This window comes from Kryptolebias marmoratus, linkage group LG10 (assembly GCF_001649575.2).
Source record: "Kryptolebias marmoratus isolate JLee-2015 linkage group LG10, ASM164957v2, whole genome shotgun sequence".
NCBI classification, from domain to species: Eukaryota; Metazoa; Chordata; class Actinopteri; order Cyprinodontiformes; family Rivulidae; genus Kryptolebias; species Kryptolebias marmoratus.
Window position 1 is genome coordinate 6,847,980 of NC_051439.1, and position 21,086 is coordinate 6,869,065.

The window sequence follows — 21,086 nt, forward strand, 5'->3', positions numbered from 1 at the left end:
AGCGTTTGTATATTCCTGTTGCTCAGATGTTGGATTATTCCATCTCTGCCCGTGCGCATGTTATTTACCTGTGTTTACTTTTATTGTGGTCATTTATAAAGCTGTTGGTTGGTTAAACTAATTATCATTATTCATAATAATATACTGGAACATAAAGTCATAGCTGAAAAAGCGTTTCATTATTCAGTTTTTTTTATGTTAGACGATGATCCGATGCATGTAAAATTAATAAGGTGACGAAACACTCCGGTGGCCCCCCCACCTAGAAAATGAATCCGGCGCCACTGATACTGCCAAAGTAGAGAGTTTAAACAAAGACAAGTTACGTCAGTGAAGGCATCCATATTGGGCTGTCAATTATCCTTTTTTAAAAATATAAGTGTTAAAACAAAATCAAAATACAATACCTACACTGAGCAATAGAATACATAGAAAATAAGCCTGGGGCTCATAGTACCAGTATTATTAATTTCATAACATACACATAAAATCTGCTGTAAAAATAATTACAGGTTTCTTGTTGATAAATCTACATTTATGATTGAAACAATTTCCACAGAGCAAAAAAAAATAAAACAAGGTCCCTGTGTGAGTTTATTATTAACAACACAAAACAGGTTATTTTAAAAACACAATGCATAATTCACTTCATTTTTGTTTTTGTCATGCTGACACAGATCAAGCCAAAAGGAACACAAGATACTTTCAAGATCTGGATTAAAATGTGTTAAATTCACAATTTTTGAAAGATAATTTATTTACATAATAGTAATGTTTCACGCCAAATGAACAAATTCAATTGAGCAATGATCCCTCAATCAACATTTTGTCCCTCGGTAGCTCAAATCCCCCACCCCTATCTCCACCCCAAGATAAAGCAAATAACATAACAATATAACCCAAACATGGTTCCAGGAACCCAACAGGTCTCAAAATCAGTCACTAAATTAATATAATTACTTCTAATAAAACATATAGCTACAACAACAACCATGATAAATATTTTAACCCACTTTGTCACCGTTAGTAGAACAAATTTAACACACCTAAAAAATGACATTTTTGCTCCTACCTCCTCCCAGCTTACACGTCACAGTGCTGCAGTGTCACCTCACAGCGGGGAGGTCACAGGTTCGCCTTCTTCCCTCGTGCAATTGTGGATTTAGTGGTAACTCTATATTGTCCCTAGGTGTGAGTGAGTGTGAATGTTTTTTTGTCTCCTTTGTCTCTTAGTGTCCCTGTGATGGACGTGATCTGTCCAGGGTGTCCCCCGTCTCTCACACAGTGACTGCTGGAGCTAGACACTAACTCCCTGTGACCCGGAAAGGAGAAGTGGGTAAAGAAAATGGATGGATGGATGGATGGATGGATGGATGGATGGATGGATGGATGGATGGATGGATGGATGGATGGATGGATGGATGGATGGATGGATGGATGGATGGATGGATGGATGGATGGATGGATGGATGGATGGATGGATGGATGGATGGATGATCTCTGTTGTGTTTGCCTTGCTGACAACTTCTGGTGTCAAAATGTGAGTTTCTGTTTGATTTTTTTACAAATCTTCTCATCCTATTTTTACCATAAAACAGTGGATCATGTTTCAAATGAATCTTTTATATTTTAAAACAAGCTTTTTTTGAAAAAAAAAAAAAAAAAAAACACTCAAGTTTTTATTTTGTTTGCACGATCCTGATGGGAAAAATACAATAACCAAAACATTCACGGACATCAGCTCCCCCGCCAGAACTAAATCTGCATCCAAATGATTAAAACGTGCCAGCTGAGCCCTTCCTCCTTCCGATTCTGTCTCCCACCATCATCCCCGGTCTCCATGGCAACGGGCCGGAGGCAGAGACTGCGCAGTTGTCACGGCTCCGAAACCTGCACTCTGCATCACGCCCCGAGTGGAATGGAAGACCAGGACAAGAAAGAAAATGTACGTAGCCTCCTTCTTTGTTTGGTTTGCAAGCTGCGCTGGGAATCTTTTATGAAATTAGGATCCGTTTGAAAACCTCCTACGTGCTCAGACCATTGGTGCAGAAAATTCACAGGATAGTCTGTGCGAAGGATTGTTTGAAAGCCAGCTCAATGAAGCTTTTGTTCTGACCCGTGGATTGCAATGTATTGCAGATAAGAGGCGTCAAACCTGCATTTCCACACACAGATAATAAAGTGGAGTCTGCTGTGTGTGTGTGAGTGAGTTAACGGCCTCCTCTCTGCTCCTTAAATGTCTCTGTTGATTCCCAGGAGGAGTATATCGGAGGGATAAAAGGTGGGATGAGGCCTTCAATGAAACTGGTTATCATGGGAATTATCAACAAGAAGCCTAAGAGGTTTGTGCATTACTTGTCTCTGTTTTATATCCATGCAGTTTATAAAAGGTGGAGTCAATAAATGCTCCCATGACAGCAAACTAAATGGATCACTATTCCTTGTGTTTGGGAAAATTCACAAAATACTTTAAGAAAAGCATTTTTAAAAAAGAACAAAAGCACATATTTTTGGTTGCAAAAAGAATTTTCTTTTTTTCTTTTATTTACATTTTATTTTATTCTGTGTTACCATTCAAAATTGCTGTCCTGTTTATTCTTTCTTCATTTTGTCGTTAAACTATTTCTGCATACTTTGTGCTTTTTTAGCCATTCATATATCAAAACATTCAGCTCAGTGGGCCATGACCTTTGGTTTTTCTAACTTTTTTTCTTTTCAAAATATTAAAATCTATTTAAAATATAATTTCATTGAGAATCATATTAAAATCCTTCATAAACATTGTTTTCTTTTAAATCTGCTGCAGCATACTGGCTCAGTGTTTGACTTTTTTAGCAAATTTTAGCCACAATTTAGCCATTTTTTGCTTCTTGCTACTTTTAGCTTTCAGCTGCTGTTTTGCTACTTTTAGCTATCATTCTTCTACATTTAGCTACCATTTTAATTCTTTTAGCTTTTAGATATTGTTTTGTGACTTTTAGCTTTTAGTTACCATAGTGCTACTTTTAGGACTATCTGCCAATCTGCTAATTTTATCTTTTACCTATTGGTCTGCCACTTTTAGCTTTTAGCAATTATTCTGCTTTAAGCTGGCATTTTGCTTTTGTTTTAGCTTTAAAAACTCAGTTTCACTTTCTTCAACACTTAGCATTTACACAGTATTTTTACAGAAAATAGATTTTCTCTAGTTTTATTTTTCTTTTCTTTTCTTTTCTTTTATGTTATTTTATTTTATTTTACTATTAAAGAATGAGTTATTTTATTGGATTACTTTTCCACTTATTGAATGTAACACAAATAGTCTCATAGACCTTTTAACACTGATTTTAAAACGTTAAACCAATATTAAATCAAATCAAAACGATCATCTTGTTAATGTTCTAAAATGTAGTTTGGATAAACTTTGATATTTTAGGTAATTTACCATCTTCCCTCAGATGTTTCAGGTTAAGACTCATAGAGGGTGAATCTCAGCAGTCTGCATGTTCTTCACGGGTGCCTCAGTTTTCTCTGGGTTCTTTCCTTCCACAGTTGAAAAAATATCTCATAAATCACAGGCAAGATTTTAAATAACCTCTCAGAAATTAACCTTTAGGTGCACGGCTACAGCTAAATAACCTTTGGAGCCAACATAAAGATGATTGCTATGGCTATTCCACCTTAGCTGACATGAGACAGGCTATAATTAAGTAGTTTAATTAGCTGCGGTAGTAGCTGAGAGTCATCCCTGACACATGCTCAGAGCTCATGCGACATCTCGTGTTGTGACATGAGGTCACGCTTAACGTTATTTACAAGGTTTGACTAAAACGACTGTAACTCTGTCCCACAAAAATGATTTTAGTTTAAAACTCTGGCATGAAAGGCAACGGATGATTTGCATTGCTATAAGGCGAGAGTGTGTGTGTGTGTGTGTGTGTGTGTGTGTGTGTGTGTGCATGTGTGGGTGTGTGTCTTTGTGTTGGCTCTGGGATGGTTTACCTTCTCACCCATCCACCACCGGAGAGGCACAGCTGGACTGAAGCTTTAACATACTTCACAGATTCTGCATTTTTGTCAAGGTGGAAGAAGTTATTTCATATGATTCCTGATCATTCATTTACATTTAAGTGGTTTACACATTTACATTTCAAATAAAACATAAATATTTATGTGACCTAAAGTTTTAAGTCAGGTCTGAGTACATTTGTGTCAGGAACAAACCACCTTACTTGTTTTCTTTTACATCGTCGTGTGTTCGGTGTCTGATCATTTTTATCCATCCGCCCATTTTCTTTATCCGCTTCTCCTTCCTGGGTTGCGAGGAGCTGGTGTCTCTCTCCAGCAGTCACTGTGTGAGACACAGGGGACACCCTGGACAGGTCTCCAGTCTATCGCAGGGATGCTTGGAGACAAATGAGACAAACCACCTTCCACTCTCACTCACACCAAGGGGCAATTTAGAGTTACATCTCTAATCACTGCCCTACCCTGCCACTCTTTTTACATCTTCTTTAAATAGATCATGACAACATTGCTTCTGTGATACCACAAGATGTCCCTGTTCTACTTAAAATGTGTGCAGGCTTTAACTTTTTACTATTGCTTTGCTTGTTTTAGCTTTTAGCCACAGTTTTACTAGTTTTAGCTTTTAGCCTCTGTTTTGCAGGTTTCAGCTTTTTACTACCTAATTTTAGCTTTTATATGTAATTTTTCTTTAAGATTGTTGCCACTGTTCTGTTCATTTCAGATCTCATTCTGCTTGTTTTAACTTTATTCATAAGATTTTACCCTTTTCAACAAATTTCAGCTGTTTTTCAGCACTCAACATTTATTTTCAACGTAAATCTTTCTGTTTTTTCTACTTCCTGTTTGTAATGTGTATTGTGTGCCCCTGCTGTTTGTGTAGCATTGAGGTGACTCTGTCCACGAAGCCTCAGAAGGAGGAAGAGGAGGGTGACGTGGGCCTGCAGATGAAGGTCAGCTTTGTGGATAAAGCCGTCCAACGTAATGCCCGTTTGGCCGGGAAGTGGGGTCCATGTGAAAACACTATCTCCTTCTTCCCTTTTGCTCCTGGAGAATCTTTCAAGGTAATTTTTAGTCTCTGATAGTATCTGATATTCACACTTTGACTATACAGGTAAATAAAGAGGAAAACTGGCATCATACAGTAGATCCTGTGAGAGAGAACTCATTCTTTGTATTTTTCTAAATGGTGCATTGCTTGATATGATTTAAAATCTCTTTTTGTTATGATGAAGACAAAAAAGGTGAGGATGTTATTGCTAATGTCCATTTTGTCTGTCATGTAGGCACAATATCTCACAAACTGCTTGACAAGTTTTAATGAAACTCTCAAAAAGTAATCATTAGATATACATCTTCAGCTGCCACGGCTAAGCAACCTTAGCAAACACAGAAATGACCATAACTGAGTCAGCTTTACAAACACTGAGGTAAAATTTGGTGTGGTAGTAGCTGAGAGCCATTTAATGAGAGGACATGTACTGTTAATATTTGTCCTTAGCTGAAGACGATATATCTTATCATACAGTCTAACACAAGTCATTTCTTCCTGGTTTAGGACTCAGTATTTACAGTACATTTTGGTTTTCACAAGATATGACATTGTTAATCTTACAGGAAACCTGATGGGGTTTTTTTGTTTGTTTTTCTAAACAAATTATTTCAACTCAGGAGACCCACACATTGCTGTTTGTTGCCAGTATCTCTGCAGGGTATCTGTCACTTACTGCAGAATATGAAGGAGATAATAGTTTTGCCTGTGTGTGTGTTCATTTGTTTGTAACATATGACTTAGAAAATGCAGAAATAGCTACAACTACAGATATTGAGTTAAAATTTGATCAAGTCTGTGCATAACGTTATTTTTAAAGTTTGATCAAAATGGCAAAATCTCTGTCATTTCTTAAACAAAAGATGATCATAGTTTAAAACTGTAACATGAAAGGCGATGAGCAATATGCATTCCTTCAAGGAACCTTTAATTGAATTTGTAATAAATGGATTTTAATGTGTCTCAAAAATAGATGTAAAGTCTTTCTAAATTTTTCTCAAATGGGCCATTTTTTGTCGACCTCTCTGTTGCAGCTCTGTTCATTAATTTAGACTAATGCAATCTTTCTCTTTTTTTTAATTTTACATGCTACATTCGCTCTGACTGTCAGATGGAGATTGTCTGTGAGCACCAGCAGTTCCGTATCTTGGTGGACGGTCAGCCTCTGTGTGGCTTCACCCACCGGGTCTCCCCGCTCTCCTCCCTCACCGCCTTACGAGTCTTTGGGGACCTGCAGCTCACCAAGGTGGCCTAACAGCAGCGTCTCACCCTCTGAGAACTGAGAAACCCTTGGGACAATACACACTGAAATACGTTAGACTAGAACTTCTGTTTGAGTGCATAAATTCATCCATTGTGGGGATGTTGTGTTTCCATTTTCCAACAAAGTTTCAACCGCCTCTAAAAACAAAGTGCCTTTGCTGTCTGGAAACTTGAAGATACTGACTGAATGTAATAGTTGTCTAAAATCAGACAAGGAATGTGGTTTGGATTGATATGAATAGGGATTTAATCAATAATAATTTTGAGAAAAACAACCGTACCAACTTAATGAGCCACAAACGGTACAGCTTCATTAGAACTTGTGGAAAAAGAGAATTTAGACGGCTGTCTTTAATTTCTCCAATTGACCTTTGAAAGCACTTAAATTTACGAGCGCCTGCAAGTAAACTGAAAATAGCAAAGACTGTCATTTTGTGTCCAATTAAAAACGGCAAGAGGTGTAATCATGTAATACAATATCAGATAAATTTGTTGGTCCCCTTCCAGCTCATTGAAATAACGCTTCATTTCTTGTGAAAAGTGATTTGGTTAAAGCAATTATTTACTGTATATCTGCATGCCTTTAGTATTTGATAGAGTAAACAAAAAATGTAAAATAAATGATTTGTTGTTTATTTTTGCAAAGATATGCAAAAACACTATGGACAGATTTGTTGGCATCCTTAAAGAGACAATTACATTTTGCATTGTAGCCATTTTTCAAACTAAGTGTTTGCCCATAATTAGCATCACAGGAGCCTCCAAGCTTTCCACCGGTCAGTCAGCGTATTTAACGAAAACAAACAGCCACTGGGTAGTTTGGTTTGGTTGTGTTCGCCACACTGAACATGGAGCAGAGAAACCAAAGCTGAGAGCAGCTCAGGAAGAAGATTATAGAGATCCATGTTAAAGGTAAAGGCTACAAGAGCATCTCCAAGCAGCTTCATGTCCCTCTGACCACAGCTGACAAGATTATTTAAAAAGAAGAAAGTTCACTGGACTGTAGCTAACCTCCCAGGACGTGGACACAAGAGGAAATGCAACCCCGGGTTGATCAGACACAGTGTGGATGGTCAAAAAGAGCCAAGGAATTCACACAAGCTGAACTCCAAGGTCAAGATACATCACTTTCTGATTGCACCATCTATTACATTTTGAATAATGATGAAGAACAGGAGGCTTCATTATTGGCAGAAAAACACAAAAAAGCCAGACAGGAATTCAACAAAATGCATGTTGATAACCAAAGTTTCTGGGTCTGATGAGACAAAACTGGAGCTTTTTGGCTTGAGTCACATCATTTTTTTTATTATGATTATGATGGAAGGGTACCAACATATTTATTCACATCTGTAAACGCATGCCATGTTGTATGTTGTATTTCTTTCAGTTTTTGTTAGATTAATCACAAAGCGGGAAGGATTCAGTCATGCACTCATTTATTGTATCTTTATCACGACTGGTTTTACACACACTTGTAGGTTTGTGTATTTAGCACTTTCCCCTGTTACTTTTTATGGGAATGTTTCAAATGGACGTTCATGAAGGCAATAAATGCGATTGTTTGCTGCCGTCCACTTTCAGGTTAATAAGTGTCATGAGTTAGTTCCAAAAGCCCCTTCCGGAGAACCATACTGGAGCCACTTACGGTTTCACTGGAAGCAGGATCTTAAACAAGACCAGCTCAGCTTGAGTCATTCAGATAAAAGCTGGACTCAGCTCGCTGTCTGGGTGTGTCTGCCACTCTGTGAGCACCTGAAGAAACAAATACCTGCTGTTTTTTTTTTTACTAGTCTCTGCTTGTAAAGTAATTCCATTTTGTTGCAAGAACTTTTGCTCCGACAAAACATATCAGATGCAGTGCCAAAAGAATTCACGCCTCTTGGTAATCTTTCTATTTTGTTGCCTTGCAGCTTTAAATTCATTTGGATTTTTTTTGTTTTATTAAAAGCAACAATTCTTTAAAAAATACTCCAGATTAATGAAGTTATATGTGAAGATAATTTGTTTTAAATAATTTTAAAAATATAAAACTGAAAAGTTGTGTGTGTGTAATTGACCCAAAGTTGCAAGGGCTTCTTGTCCTCTCTTCAGGAGGGGTAATTAAATCCTAAATACAGAAATCAGACTGAAGCAACATTTAGATCATCATATTTATACCCTCTGATGTGAGAGTTTAAACAAACAAATAACATGGATTTAAAAGTTCCTTTGTCATCTTAAAGTCACTCAGTCCACCACATTTAGACGTTGATTAAATATTGCAATTTCTGTTTTCAGATTTAACCACAATACAATCTTTATTCAGGGATATTTTTTTCCTTTTATAATTTAATCTAGTAAATATAACTTATGGTTTCTAAGTTTAGGTAAAATCATTCCATTTGACCAGATTATTTTTTAAATTATCTTACAGACAAACATGAAAAATGTGCTGGAAAACTTTGCACCAGAAGCTGCAGTTAAACTAAAGTAAGAAGAAATGTGTCCATTGTACAAGATATCACTATCAGAACCATACATTAAACTGATCATACAGCCTCTTATAATTGAACTATCACGTTAACATTCAGACAGCTCCTGGTTGTGACTATTATTAAAAATATTCCTAGTCAAACTTTAATGGATGGCAATTTTACTGGGACATCATCTCCCAACATAACTTAAAAAACAACTTTAAACCCCTGCTATAAAGTAAATAATCAGCAGATGTATAAATGTAGCAGGTCTACGGACATAAATAGACTGTTATTACAGTTATCATATAAATAAATAATTCATATTTACCCTCAATAGTGTTATTTTTCATCATGCTGTATGTTTTATTAGACCAGGTCCTGTCCACTTATTGGTATTAAACTATGAAAGCTTTGCTTACTCATTACCACAACTGAATCAAACTCTTCCAACCTTTAGTGTTTCTATTCATAGTGCACTCTTTAAGTCATCAGCTTTAATGTCCGAGCTGAAACAGCGTTTCTACGTCTGTTCTCTGATGGCGTCAATCCAGTCCATCTTCTCCTGGTGAGTTGGAGCCTGGATGAAGTAATGAACGTCGGACTTGGTGATGATTTTAAACAAGTTGCCTTGAATGTTGCCCTTCACACCTGCAGAGGAGAGCTGTATTAATATATGTAAAACATCTGAGAAACGAAGGTAAAGACAGATTGTGAAGAAAAGATTGTGACATATATGTTGGTAAGGATCAGAGCGAAGGACTGAAAACAAGGAAAAACGTGTAGGCATGCATAACAGTTATATTTTGTTTTTGTTTGGTTGGAAGCCTTCGGGTGAACATGTCGAAGTCTTTCCGATGTGACGGAGGTTTGAGTCGACACACCTGAGGGAACTCCATTATCCTCCAAAGAAGAAACCAGACACCCCCGCAGAGAGAAGCCGCCGACAGGACTGATGTCATCCTGACACAAGACAGGAAGAGACTGAGTCAGACATGAGCAGGAAGTGATGTTCTTCTGACTTCATTACGAGTAATGCCAGAGTCAGCTTGTTTGGGCTGGGGCTGTCTGTGTATCAGGCTTCAGAGTTAGGGTGTAGACATCGTAACAGAGATCAGAATACAGATTTCTGCAGTTTTAGCTTCTCTCCATTGGCTTCCTGTCAAGTTCAGAACAGCATATAAAATCTTACTTTTAACATACAAAGCTCTCAACAACCAAGCTCCATCTTATATTAAAGATCTTTGCACTTCGCTCTCAGACTGCAGGTTTACCTGTGGTTCCTAGAGTTTCTAAAAGTAGAACAGGAGGCAGAGCTTTCAGTTCTCAGGCTCCTCTCTTGTGGAACCAACTTCCAGTTTCTTTTCTTGAGGTTGACACCCTGTTTACTTTTAAGACTAAGCTTCCTTTTTACTAAATCCTATAGTTAGGGTTGGTTCAGGTTTCCTGAGCTCTCCCTTAGTTCTGCTGCTATAGGCTCAGACTGCTGGAGGACAAACTGACCACATTTCCTCTCTCTGCTGCTTGAATTGATTTTAACTGGACTTGAATCTGAATCTGAAGTAGATTTATGATTTAGACTTGGTTTTTATTTCTTTTCTTTCTGAGAAGAATTGTAGTGAATTGAAGCTATATCTACAAAGATATACTAAACTGAACTGAATAGACATTTTAATTACTTGTATATTTTGACTGCATATTACTGTCCACTGGTCTTTTATAGCGCCCAGACACTCACCCTGGTGGGATCATAATAATGAAGAAAGTCAGGTTCTGCACGGAGCACAAACAGTCGCACCTTCCAGTTTTTCCTTCTGTGTCCCTGTAAGTAAAGATTAACCAAGAGTTCAAACATGAACTATGATGGCACCACTCAAAGCTGCAGTCATTTTGTGCCCCGTCTTCCTGATGGTCCAGTCTCCTGGGACTGCTACATCTATCACCACTGCTTTTCTTCTGTATCTTATCTATCACCACAATGTCCGGTTGGTTAGCCATCACCTGTTTGTCAGTCTGGATCTGGAAGTCCTACAGTATCTTATCTCTGCCATTCTTCACCACCCTTGGTGGAGTCTCACACTTTCACTGTGGGACTTCCAGTCCATACTTCCAACTAAGTACAAGCAAGGTGGACCTAATAAAGTGGCCATGAGGGTATGTCATATAGTTATAATAATTTAACTTAAGAAAACTCTGATGATTGACAATGTAATAATAATACTGCAATAAATTTTAGAACATTTGTTTTTCCTTTTTTTGCTACAATAACATTTACGTTTAGACTATTCATTTTTTACCAATCATTTTATCTTGTCAAAGTTTGTTATTCAAGTTTACAGTATGTAACTTATATTAATCCATCAACTGTTTATGCTACTTTTTTTAGTGACCAATAAAAGCACACCAAATTATTTAACTACTCCCATCGATTAGTGATAACTTGTGATTTTCTACAACAAGACAAAAGTCATTTTCTTGTTTAAACTCATTAATATTAATTTAATTTCCAGCATATTACCAGGCTGATGAAATGTGTTTACCTGTTTCAGCAGATATCCTTTCTTTCGGACTTTCCCACTCAGCTCTACTGCAGACAGCGACGTCTCTGCCTTAACACCGCCTCTTTTCTTTAAACTGTCAGACTGAAAGTGAAAACAAACATGTTAAAACAGAAACAAATCATCTTAATCTGGTCATCAGACTGATGCATGAGGCTGGAAGTTGAGCACAGTTTAAAGTTTTTTTTTAAAAGAGGCATATAGAAGCAGTGAGGTGCCAGCACATACAAAGCTGTAGAGCGCAGTGGAGTCGTCCATGAACTGCTCACTGAGGCCAGCGGTGCGAAGGCCTTCCACGCTCTTCAGGCCCACCGTCCGCAGGAAGCCCTCCTCCAGCAGAGCTGAGGCCAGTGTCAGGGCCTCCACCCGGGTCAGCGTGAACTGCATGAACACCAGCCAGTCCACCACCGCTGACCCTGCAGGGACACAGAGACAAACAGGTCTGATGAAGACAAGCAGATAAACAGATGAACCTACTGGGGACAGGACCTGAGGTCTTAATCCATAAGTTCATCATAAATATCTTTGCAAGAAACTAAAAGAAGGCTTAAAATGACAAGAAGAACAAGTTAAATGAACATCACAAAATACCTACAAAACCTTGCAGAATACTTGGTAAAGGACACTGAAAAACTACAAAGAAAAACAAAAACTAAAAAATGGAGACAATTCAGTAACACGTTAAAGAAGCAAAAGTGCAAAAAAATCATAACTGGGAAAAAAATGGCAATTAAGAAATACAAGATTAAAATGAGACAAAAGAGTCTTAAATATAAACAAAAAAAACCCCATATGTGCTTGTTCTGTGTGTGTTTTTTTTCCAGTCCAATTTAGATACTTAGATAGGTGTGTCCATGTCTAATAATTTACTAATCTCTCCAGGAATTCTTCCTGACTCAAAGCCTTTAGTACAGCCCCAGTTTCAAAAAGGTTCAGACTTTGTGAAAAATCGAAAAAACAGAAAGCAATGATTTGCAAATCTCATAAACTCATATTTTATTCACGGTGGAACAAATACATGAAATGTTTAAGCTAAGAAATTGGGGCATTTTTTAAGAATTGCCACCAAATTCAAAATAACTATATCTTCCTCAAAAAGGTCTTTTTTCTGTATTTGATATGTTTACTATGTTCCATTAAAAATAATATATGGGCTTGTAAGATTTGAAAATAATTGCATTCTGTTTTTATTTACAACTTACACATTGTCCCAGCTCTATCAAAATTGGGGTTGTAGTTATTTTCACGTTTTTAAATGATAAATGTAGTTGTTGAAGTATATTTACCAGCAGACAGTGTATAATCTCATGTCAAAAGGAGAGCCTGAATGTGGGAAAGACTGACGATTCACCTGAGAAACAGTTGCTGTACGTGTAGCCCTGCTCCACATGGCTGTTTAACTTGATGCCGCTGTGGACGTCATACATGGAGTCCAACACTTTGCTGCAAGAGAGAGTGATGAAATGGAGCTGGAGACAACGAGACAGTGAAAACATGTGCGGGGGAGAACGCTGGTTTACCTCAGGTTGATGTTTTGTAACTTGGATTCAGCAGGATTTTTGCGATTCGTCGCCTTCCCCCCATCAGCTGCCTGTAGCTTGCTGACCGCTGCTGTGATGCTGGCGGCCCACTCATCTCTCTTCTCTCTGGAACAAGCCTCCAAAAAATGGTCCACCCCATGCTTTGTCTGGAGTTTAAACACCAACTGTTCAAACCGCGAGACGGGAGATTAGTGGTTACCACAGAGCAGATCCAGTGGTGCCAAAAACTGATCACAGGTTGTTCTTCGAAGTTAGGTAGATGATGGAGATCAGGTTGAGACAAAACAAAAACCCGAGGCAATAAATGTTCTCATTAAAAGGGGGTGGAGGAGCAGCAGGTGGAGCCACATCTCCAAGTGTGTTTCGTACCAAAACAAAATTACTGTAGAGACAAAACTAGAACATTTTTAAAGGCATGGTGAAGGGTGCCAATTTCTGAAATCTCAGCCTCCATCCTCTTTCTTTTGTAAAGCTCAGTAGAAATTTGGGACTTCCTTTTGGAATAATCTGTCAGGGGTGTACAACTTGCAGATAAATAAAGAGCGTAAAGAAAAATCGGTCTGTTGCTTGACTGAAAACTTTTTAGCACATTTACAGCAAGTTACTGAGGGGAAACCACAAAGCACAGTTTATGCAGTTTAGTGGGACAAAATGCAGAAATGCTTCTTTTGATGGTAAGGTGTGATGATGTTTGATGTGGTTCAAAGAGGCGCGACACTAAGGAGGGAGAGATGGACTTGTATCGACTGGTGAGACAGAGGGATCAGACTGGAAAGGATGTGCAGCAGGTTAGGCTTGTTAAAGATAGAAATGGTAATGTTCTAACAAGCAAGGAGAATGTGATGGGAAGATGGAAGGAGTACTACGAGAAGCTGATGAATAAAGAGAATGAAAAGGAAAGAGTAGAAGTCGTAGAAACTGTGGACCAGGAAGTGGAAGGAAGAGGAAGGCAGTTGGACCTGATGACATACCAGTACAGGTATGGAAATGTCCAGAAAAGATGGCAGGGAGATTTTTGAATTTGATTATTCAATGGCACGAGAATGAGAAAATTCCTGAGGAATGGAGGAGAAGTGTGCCGGTGCCAATCTTTAAAAACAAGGGTGATGTACATAGTTGTAGCAACTACAGGGGAATTAAGTTGATGAGCCACTTAATGAAGATCTGGGAGAGAGTTGTGGAAGCTAGACTTGGACAAGAGGTGACTATTTGTCAACTGAAAAGGGATCAGCCTAAAGAAAAGAAGAAGGTTGCAGAGACCTGGGCTAAATTGACAAAATGTTAATATTTTGATGTATGAACCATGTAAAAAGAGTAATAAGAATCAAAATCAAAAGAAATGTTAAAGCTGCTGTAAATCTTTCATTATATTGAAAAGACAGGCAAACAGAGATGCAAAGCAGAAAGTAAGCCACAAACAAACAGTCCTTTTGCTTAAACTGTGAGTAAAAAGAAACCATTACAGATATTAAAATGCCAACTCAGTCAAGTAAAATCCAGCTTTTTTGTGACATGTTAAACTTTGAATAATGTTTCAGTGTGTCTGAAATACAGAGCTCCAATCAAAGCTGGGTTTTCTCTCAATTTGCTAAAAGTCCACTGTTGTCTATGTGGACATTTTTCAGGTTTTTTTTTTTGTTTGTTTGTTTGTTTCATTTTTGTGTATGCTGTACAATTTACTGCTACCAAGATCATAGCACATTATTCCTGATCAAACCATTTGTTTTGAAGTATGTTTTGTGTTGGCTTTATTGGAAGTGTAGCAAATTAAAAACCGCTGATGGCTGCCAAACAGAAATAAGAGTGTTTCAATGCTTGTGCACTGGCCCCCTTTAATGAAATTGCTGAATAGGAAACGTTTGTAGCATATTTCCTGCATATAATTTATACAATTTTTTTGACATGCAATGTAGGTAAAGCAACTCACCGGTCGGTTTTCATGCTCCAGGAAAGGACAGGTTATCAGGCAGTCCTTTAGCAGGATTTTCCCTCGTTGACATGAGTCCCGTTTCCCTCCTTCATATTTGTAATAAAGCAGCTTGTCTGGCATCAGCACAAACCAGCGTGCCTTCCAGTTGTGAACAATGTGGCCCTGGATACACACAGTCAAACATGACCTAAAAGTAAAACGACTTGGGTTTCCATGAACTTTCTGCATGTTATAAATGGTCTCACCCTCTTCACCAGGAAGCCCTCTCTCAGAGGAGTGTTGCTCCTGTCTGGATACATGTGTGCGCTGTAAAAAAGCAGGATTTGTCTCTTCCTGTCTGCTCGTGCTTTAAATGTTGAGAAAGAATGTGTCACTCTGTTCACACCCTCACACACTCCTTTTTTTTACCCTTTAGACTTTAGAACTGGGCCAAATCTGGCCTATGGGGGAGGCGAGGGGTGGAGGCACCCACCCACAGCTGACTGAAGGAAAACAGTGGGAAAAGGAAGAAAACGTGCCAGGGTATTTGGGATATTTGTCATGTTTTTATTTTTTATTTTTTTCTAAAGCAACTCAAAAACACCAGCAATATAAAATAGGCCAATTTAATCAATTTTGTAATGTTTTGTTTTATAAATTTACGTGAAGGTTACCTGAGTCCTCCTCAGACTTTATCAGCTCATTTCTAATGAACAGAACACGATCTGATGCAGAACCTTGTCCCACCTCACTGTTAAGGCTGTTTAAGTCCCACTGGGTCTTCCTTTAATGGAAATTAAGAGAAGATAAAATGTTATTCTGTATTTTAATTACACATTATTGAAATTGTTCACGAGTGATGGTAGGATGGAGCAGAAGGTATTGACAGATCGGATTTGGTCAATCATGGTGAAGAAAGAGTTGGGTCAAAAGGCAAAACTCTTCATTTACTGGTCCATCTATGTTCAAACCCTCACCCTATGGTCATGAGGTTTGGATCATGACCGAAAGAACGAGATCCTGGATACAATCGGCTGAAATGAGCTTCCTTTGTAGGTTGGCCGAGCTCAGCTTTAGAGATGAGATGAGGAACTTTGTCATCTGGGGGAAGCTTGGAGTGGAGCTACTGCTCCTTCATATCAAAAAGAGTCAGATGAGGGGGTTCAGAGATGTTTAGGATGCCTCCTGGATGCCTCCCTTTGAAGGTTTTCTGTGCAATTCAGATGCATTTGCATTTGGATGGATGGATGGACGGATGGATGGATGGATGGATGGATGGACGGACGGACGGACGGATGGATGGATGGATGGATGGATGGATGGATGGATGGATGGATNCATCTATCACCACTGCTTTTCTTCTGTATCTTATCTATCACCACAATGTCCGGTTGGTTAGCCATCACCTGTTTGTCAGTCTGGATCTGGAAGTCCTACAGTATCTTATCTCTGCCATTCTTCACCACCCTTGGTGGAGTCTCACACTTTCACTGTGGGACTTCCAGTCCATACTTCCAACTAAGTACAAGCAAGGTGGACCTAATAAAGTGGCCATGAGGGTATGTCATATAGTTATAATAATTTAACTTAAGAAAACTCTGATGATTGACAATGTAATAATAATACTGCAATAAATTTTAGAACATTTGTTTTTCCTTTTTTTGCTACAATAACATTTACGTTTAGACTATTCATTTTTTACCAATCATTTTATCTTGTCAAAGTTTGTTATTCAAGTTTACAGTATGTAACTTATATTAATCCATCAACTGTTTATGCTACTTTTTTTAGTGACCAATAAAAGCACACCAAATTATTTAACTACTCCCATCGATTAGTGATAACTTGTGATTTTCTACAACAAGACAAAAGTCATTTTCTTGTTTAAACTCATTAATATTAATTTAATTTCCAGCATATTACCAGGCTGATGAAATGTGTTTACCTGTTTCAGCAGATATCCTTTCTTTCGGACTTTCCCACTCAGCTCTACTGCAGACAGCGACGTCTCTGCCTTAACACCGCCTCTTTTCTTTAAACTGTCAGACTGAAAGTGAAAACAAACATGTTAAAACAGAAACAAATCATCTTAATCTGGTCATCAGACTGATGCATGAGGCTGGAAGTTGAGCACAGTTTAAAGTTTTTTTTTAAAAGAGGCATATAGAAGCAGTGAGGTGCCAGCACATACAAAGCTGTAGAGCGCAGTGGAGTCGTCCATGAACTGCTCACTGAGGCCAGCGGTGCGAAGGCCTTCCACGCTCTTCAGGCCCACCGTCCGCAGGAAGCCCTCCTCCAGCAGAGCTGAGGCCAGTGTCAGGGCCTCCACCCGGGTCAGCGTGAACTGCATGAACACCAGCCAGTCCACCACCGCTGACCCTGCAGGGACACAGAGACAAACAGGTCTGATGAAGACAAGCAGATAAACAGATGAACCTACTGGGGACAGGACCTGAGGTCTTAATCCATAAGTTCATCATAAATATCTTTGCAAGAAACTAAAAGAAGGCTTAAAATGACAAGAAGAACAAGTTAAATGAACATCACAAAATACCTACAAAACCTTGCAGAATACTTGGTAAAGGACACTGAAAAACTACAAAGAAAAACAAAAACTAAAAAATGGAGACAATTCAGTAACACGTTAAAGAAGCAAAAGTGCAAAAAAATCATAACTGGGAAAAAAATGGCAATTAAGAAATACAAGATTAAAATGAGACAAAAGAGTCTTAAATATAAACAAAAAAAACCCCATATGTGCTTGTTCTGTGTGTGTTTTTTTTCCAGTCCAATTTAGATACTTAGATAGGTGTGTCCATGTCTAATAATTTACTAATCTCTCCAGGAATTCTTCCTGACTCAAAGCCTTTAGTACAGCCCCAGTTTCAAAAAGGTTCAGACTTTGTGAAAAATCGAAAAAACAGAAAGCAATGATTTGCAAATCTCATAAACTCATATTTTATTCACGGTGGAACAAATACATGAAATGTTTAAGCTAAGAAATTGGGGCATTTTTTAAGAATTGCCACCAAATTCAAAATAACTATATCTTCCTCAAAAAGGTCTTTTTTCTGTATTTGATATGTTTACTATGTTCCATTAAAAATAATATATGGGCTTGTAAGATTTGAAAATAATTGCATTCTGTTTTTATTTACAACTTACACATTGTCCCAGCTCTATCAAAATTGGGGTTGTAGTTATTTTCACGTTTTTAAATGATAAATGTAGTTGTTGAAGTATATTTACCAGCAGACAGTGTATAATCTCATGTCAAAAGGAGAGCCTGAATGTGGGAAAGACTGACGATTCACCTGAGAAACAGTTGCTGTACGTGTAGCCCTGCTCCACATGGCTGTTTAACTTGATGCCGCTGTGGACGTCATACATGGAGTCCAACACTTTGCTGCAAGAGAGAGTGATGAAATGGAGCTGGAGACAACGAGACAGTGAAAACATGTGCGGGGGAGAACGCTGGTTTACCTCAGGTTGATGTTTTGTAACTTGGATTCAGCAGGATTTTTGCGATTCGTCGCCTTCCCCCCATCAGCTGCCTGTAGCTTGCTGACCGCTGCTGTGATGCTGGCGGCCCACTCATCTCTCTTCTCTCTGGAACAAGCCTCCAAAAAATGGTCCACCCCATGCTTTGTCTGGAGTTTAAACACCAACTGTTCAAACCGCGAGACGGGAGATTAGTGGTTACCACAGAGCAGATCCAGTGGTGCCAAAAACTGATCACAGGTTGTTCTTCGAAGTTAGGTAGATGATGGAGATCAGGTTGAGACAAAACAAAAACCCGAGGCAATAAATGTTCTCATTAAAAGGGGGTGGAGGAGCAGCAGGTGGAGCCACATCTCCAAGTGTGTTTCGTACCAAAACAAAATTACTGTAGAGACAAAACTAGAACATTTTTAAAGGCATGGTGAAGGGTGCCAATTTCTGAAATCTCAGCCTCCATCCTCTTTCTTTTGTAAAGCTCAGTAGAAATTTGGGACTTCCTTTTGGAATAATCTGTCAGGGGTGTACAACTTGCAGATAAATAAAGAGCGTAAAGAAAAATCGGTCTGTTGCTTGACTGAAAACTTTTTAGCACATTTACAGCAAGTTACTGAGGGGAAACCACAAAGCACAGTTTATGCAGTTTAGTGGGACAAAATGCAGAAATGCTTCTTTTGATGGTAAGGTGTGATGATGTTTGATGTGGTTCAAAGAGGCGCGACACTAAGGAGGGAGAGATGGACTTGTATCGACTGGTGAGACAGAGGGATCAGACTGGAAAGGATGTGCAGCAGGTTAGGCTTGTTAAAGATAGAAATGGTAATGTTCTAACAAGCAAGGAGAATGTGATGGGAAGATGGAAGGAGTACTACGAGAAGCTGATGAATAAAGAGAATGAAAAGGAAAGAGTAGAAGTCGTAGAAACTGTGGACCAGGAAGTGGAAGGAAGAGGAAGGCAGTTGGACCTGATGACATACCAGTACAGGTATGGAAATGTCCAGAAAAGATGGCAGGGAGATTTTTGAATTTGATTATTCAATGGCACGAGAATGAGAAAATTCCTGAGGAATGGAGGAGAAGTGTGCCGGTGCCAATCTTTAAAAACAAGGGTGATGTACATAGTTGTAGCAACTACAGGGGAATTAAGTTGATGAGCCACTTAATGAAGATCTGGGAGAGAGTTGTGGAAGCTAGACTTGGACAAGAGGTGACTATTTGTCAACTGAAAAGGGATCAGCCTAAAGAAAAGAAGAAGGTTGCAGAGACCTGGGCTAAATTGACAAAATGTTAATATTTTGATGTATGAACCATGTAAAAAGAGTAATAAGAATCAAAATCAAAAGAAATGTTAAAGCTGCTGTAAATCTTTCATTATATTGAAAAGACAGGCAAACAGAGATGCAAAGCAGAAAGTAAGCCACAAACAAACAGTCCTTTTGCTTAAACTGTGAGTAAAAAGAAACCATTACAGATATTAAAATGCCAACTCAGTCAAGTAAAATCCAGCTTTTTTGTGACATGTTAAACTTTGAATAATGTTTCAGTGTGTCTGAAATACAGAGCTCCAATCAAAGCTGGGTTTTCTCTCAATTTGCTAAAAGTCCACTGTTGTCTATGTGGACATTTTTCAGGTTTTTTTTTTTGTTTGTTTGTTTGTTTCATTTTTGTGTATGCTGTACAATTTACTGCTACCAAGATCATAGCACATTATTCCTGATCAAACCATTTGTTTTGAAGTATGTTTTGTGTTGGCTTTATTGGAAGTGTAGCAAATTAAAAACCGCTGATGGCTGCCAAACAGAAATAAGAGTGTTTCAATGCTTGTGCACTGGCCCCCTTTAATGAAATTGCTGAATAGGAAACGTTTGTAGCATATTTCCTGCATATAATTTATACAATTTTTTTGACATGCAATGTAGGTAAAGCAACTCACCGGTCGGTTTTCATGCTCCAGGAAAGGACAGGTTATCAGGCAGTCCTTTAGCAGGATTTTCCCTCGTTGACATGAGTCCCGTTTCCCTCCTTCATATTTGTAATAAAGCAGCTTGTCTGGCATCAGCACAAACCAGCGTGCCTTCCAGTTGTGAACAATGTGGCCCTGGATACACACAGTCAAACATGACCTAAAAGTAAAACGACTTGGGTTTCCATGAACTTTCTGCATGTTATAAATGGTCTCACCCTCTTCACCAGGAAGCCCTCTCTCAGAGGAGTGTTGCTCCTGTCTGGATACATGTGTGCGCTGTAAAAAAGCAGGATTTGTCTCTTCCTGTCTGCTCGTGCTTTAAATGTTGAGAAAGAATGTGTCACTCTGTTCACACCCTCACACACTCCTTTTTTTTACCCTTTAGACTTTAGAACTGGGCCAAATCTGGCCTATGGGGGAGGCGAGGGGTGGAGGCACCCACCCACAGCTGACTGAAGGAAAACAGTGGGAAAAGGAAGAAAACGTGCCAGGGTATTTGGGATATTTGTCATGTTTTTATTTTTTATTTTTTTCTAAAGCAACTCAAAAACACCAGCAATATAAAATAGGCCAATTTAATCAATTTTGTAATGTTTTGTTTTATAAATTTACGTGAAGGTTACCTGAGTCCTCCTCAGACTTTATCAGCTCATTTCTAATGAACAGAACACGATCTGATGCAGAACCTTGTCCCACCTCACTGTTAAGGCTGTTTAAGTCCCACTGGGTCTTCCTTTAATGGAAATTAAGAGAAGATAAAATGTTATTCTGTATTTTAATTACACATTATTGAAATTGTTCACGAGTGATGGTAGGATGGAGCAGAAGGTATTGACAGA

General features: G+C 38.5%; 3 protein-coding genes across 3 annotated transcripts; 1 reads left to right on the forward strand and 2 right to left on the reverse strand.

Annotated features, from left to right (window-relative positions):
• Positions 1 to 1,679: 1,679 nt before the first annotated feature.
• Positions 1,680 to 7,896, forward strand: si:ch211-10a23.2 (uncharacterized protein LOC567812 homolog). Its single transcript, XM_017411224.3, has 4 exons — positions 1,680 to 1,945; positions 2,257 to 2,342; positions 4,889 to 5,069; positions 6,168 to 7,896. The coding sequence occupies exons 1-4, from the start codon at positions 1,772 to 1,774 to the stop codon at positions 6,309 to 6,311; spliced, it is 585 nt and encodes a 194-aa protein (XP_017266713.2). The 5' UTR covers positions 1,680 to 1,771; the 3' UTR covers positions 6,312 to 7,896.
• A 562-nt stretch (positions 7,897 to 8,458) lies between these two features.
• plek2 (pleckstrin 2) lies at positions 8,459 to 15,182 on the reverse strand. Its single transcript, XM_017412274.2, has 9 exons — positions 15,050 to 15,182; positions 14,802 to 14,966; positions 12,854 to 13,038; positions 12,685 to 12,776; positions 11,562 to 11,749; positions 11,316 to 11,417; positions 10,514 to 10,597; positions 9,660 to 9,738; positions 8,459 to 9,426 (listed from the first exon to the last, which is right to left on the reverse strand). The coding sequence occupies exons 1-9, from the start codon at positions 15,101 to 15,103 to the stop codon at positions 9,299 to 9,301; spliced, it is 1,077 nt and encodes a 358-aa protein (XP_017267763.1). The 5' UTR covers positions 15,104 to 15,182; the 3' UTR covers positions 8,459 to 9,298.
• A 1,441-nt stretch (positions 15,183 to 16,623) lies between these two features.
• LOC108233909 (pleckstrin-2-like) lies at positions 16,624 to 20,595 on the reverse strand. Its single transcript, XM_025006390.2, has 6 exons — positions 20,463 to 20,595; positions 20,215 to 20,379; positions 18,267 to 18,451; positions 18,098 to 18,189; positions 16,975 to 17,162; positions 16,624 to 16,830 (listed from the first exon to the last, which is right to left on the reverse strand). Exons 1-6 carry the CDS (start codon positions 20,514 to 20,516, stop codon positions 16,639 to 16,641), a joined length of 876 nt encoding a protein of 291 aa, XP_024862158.2. The 5' UTR covers positions 20,517 to 20,595; the 3' UTR covers positions 16,624 to 16,638.
• Positions 20,596 to 21,086: the final 491 nt, after the last annotated feature.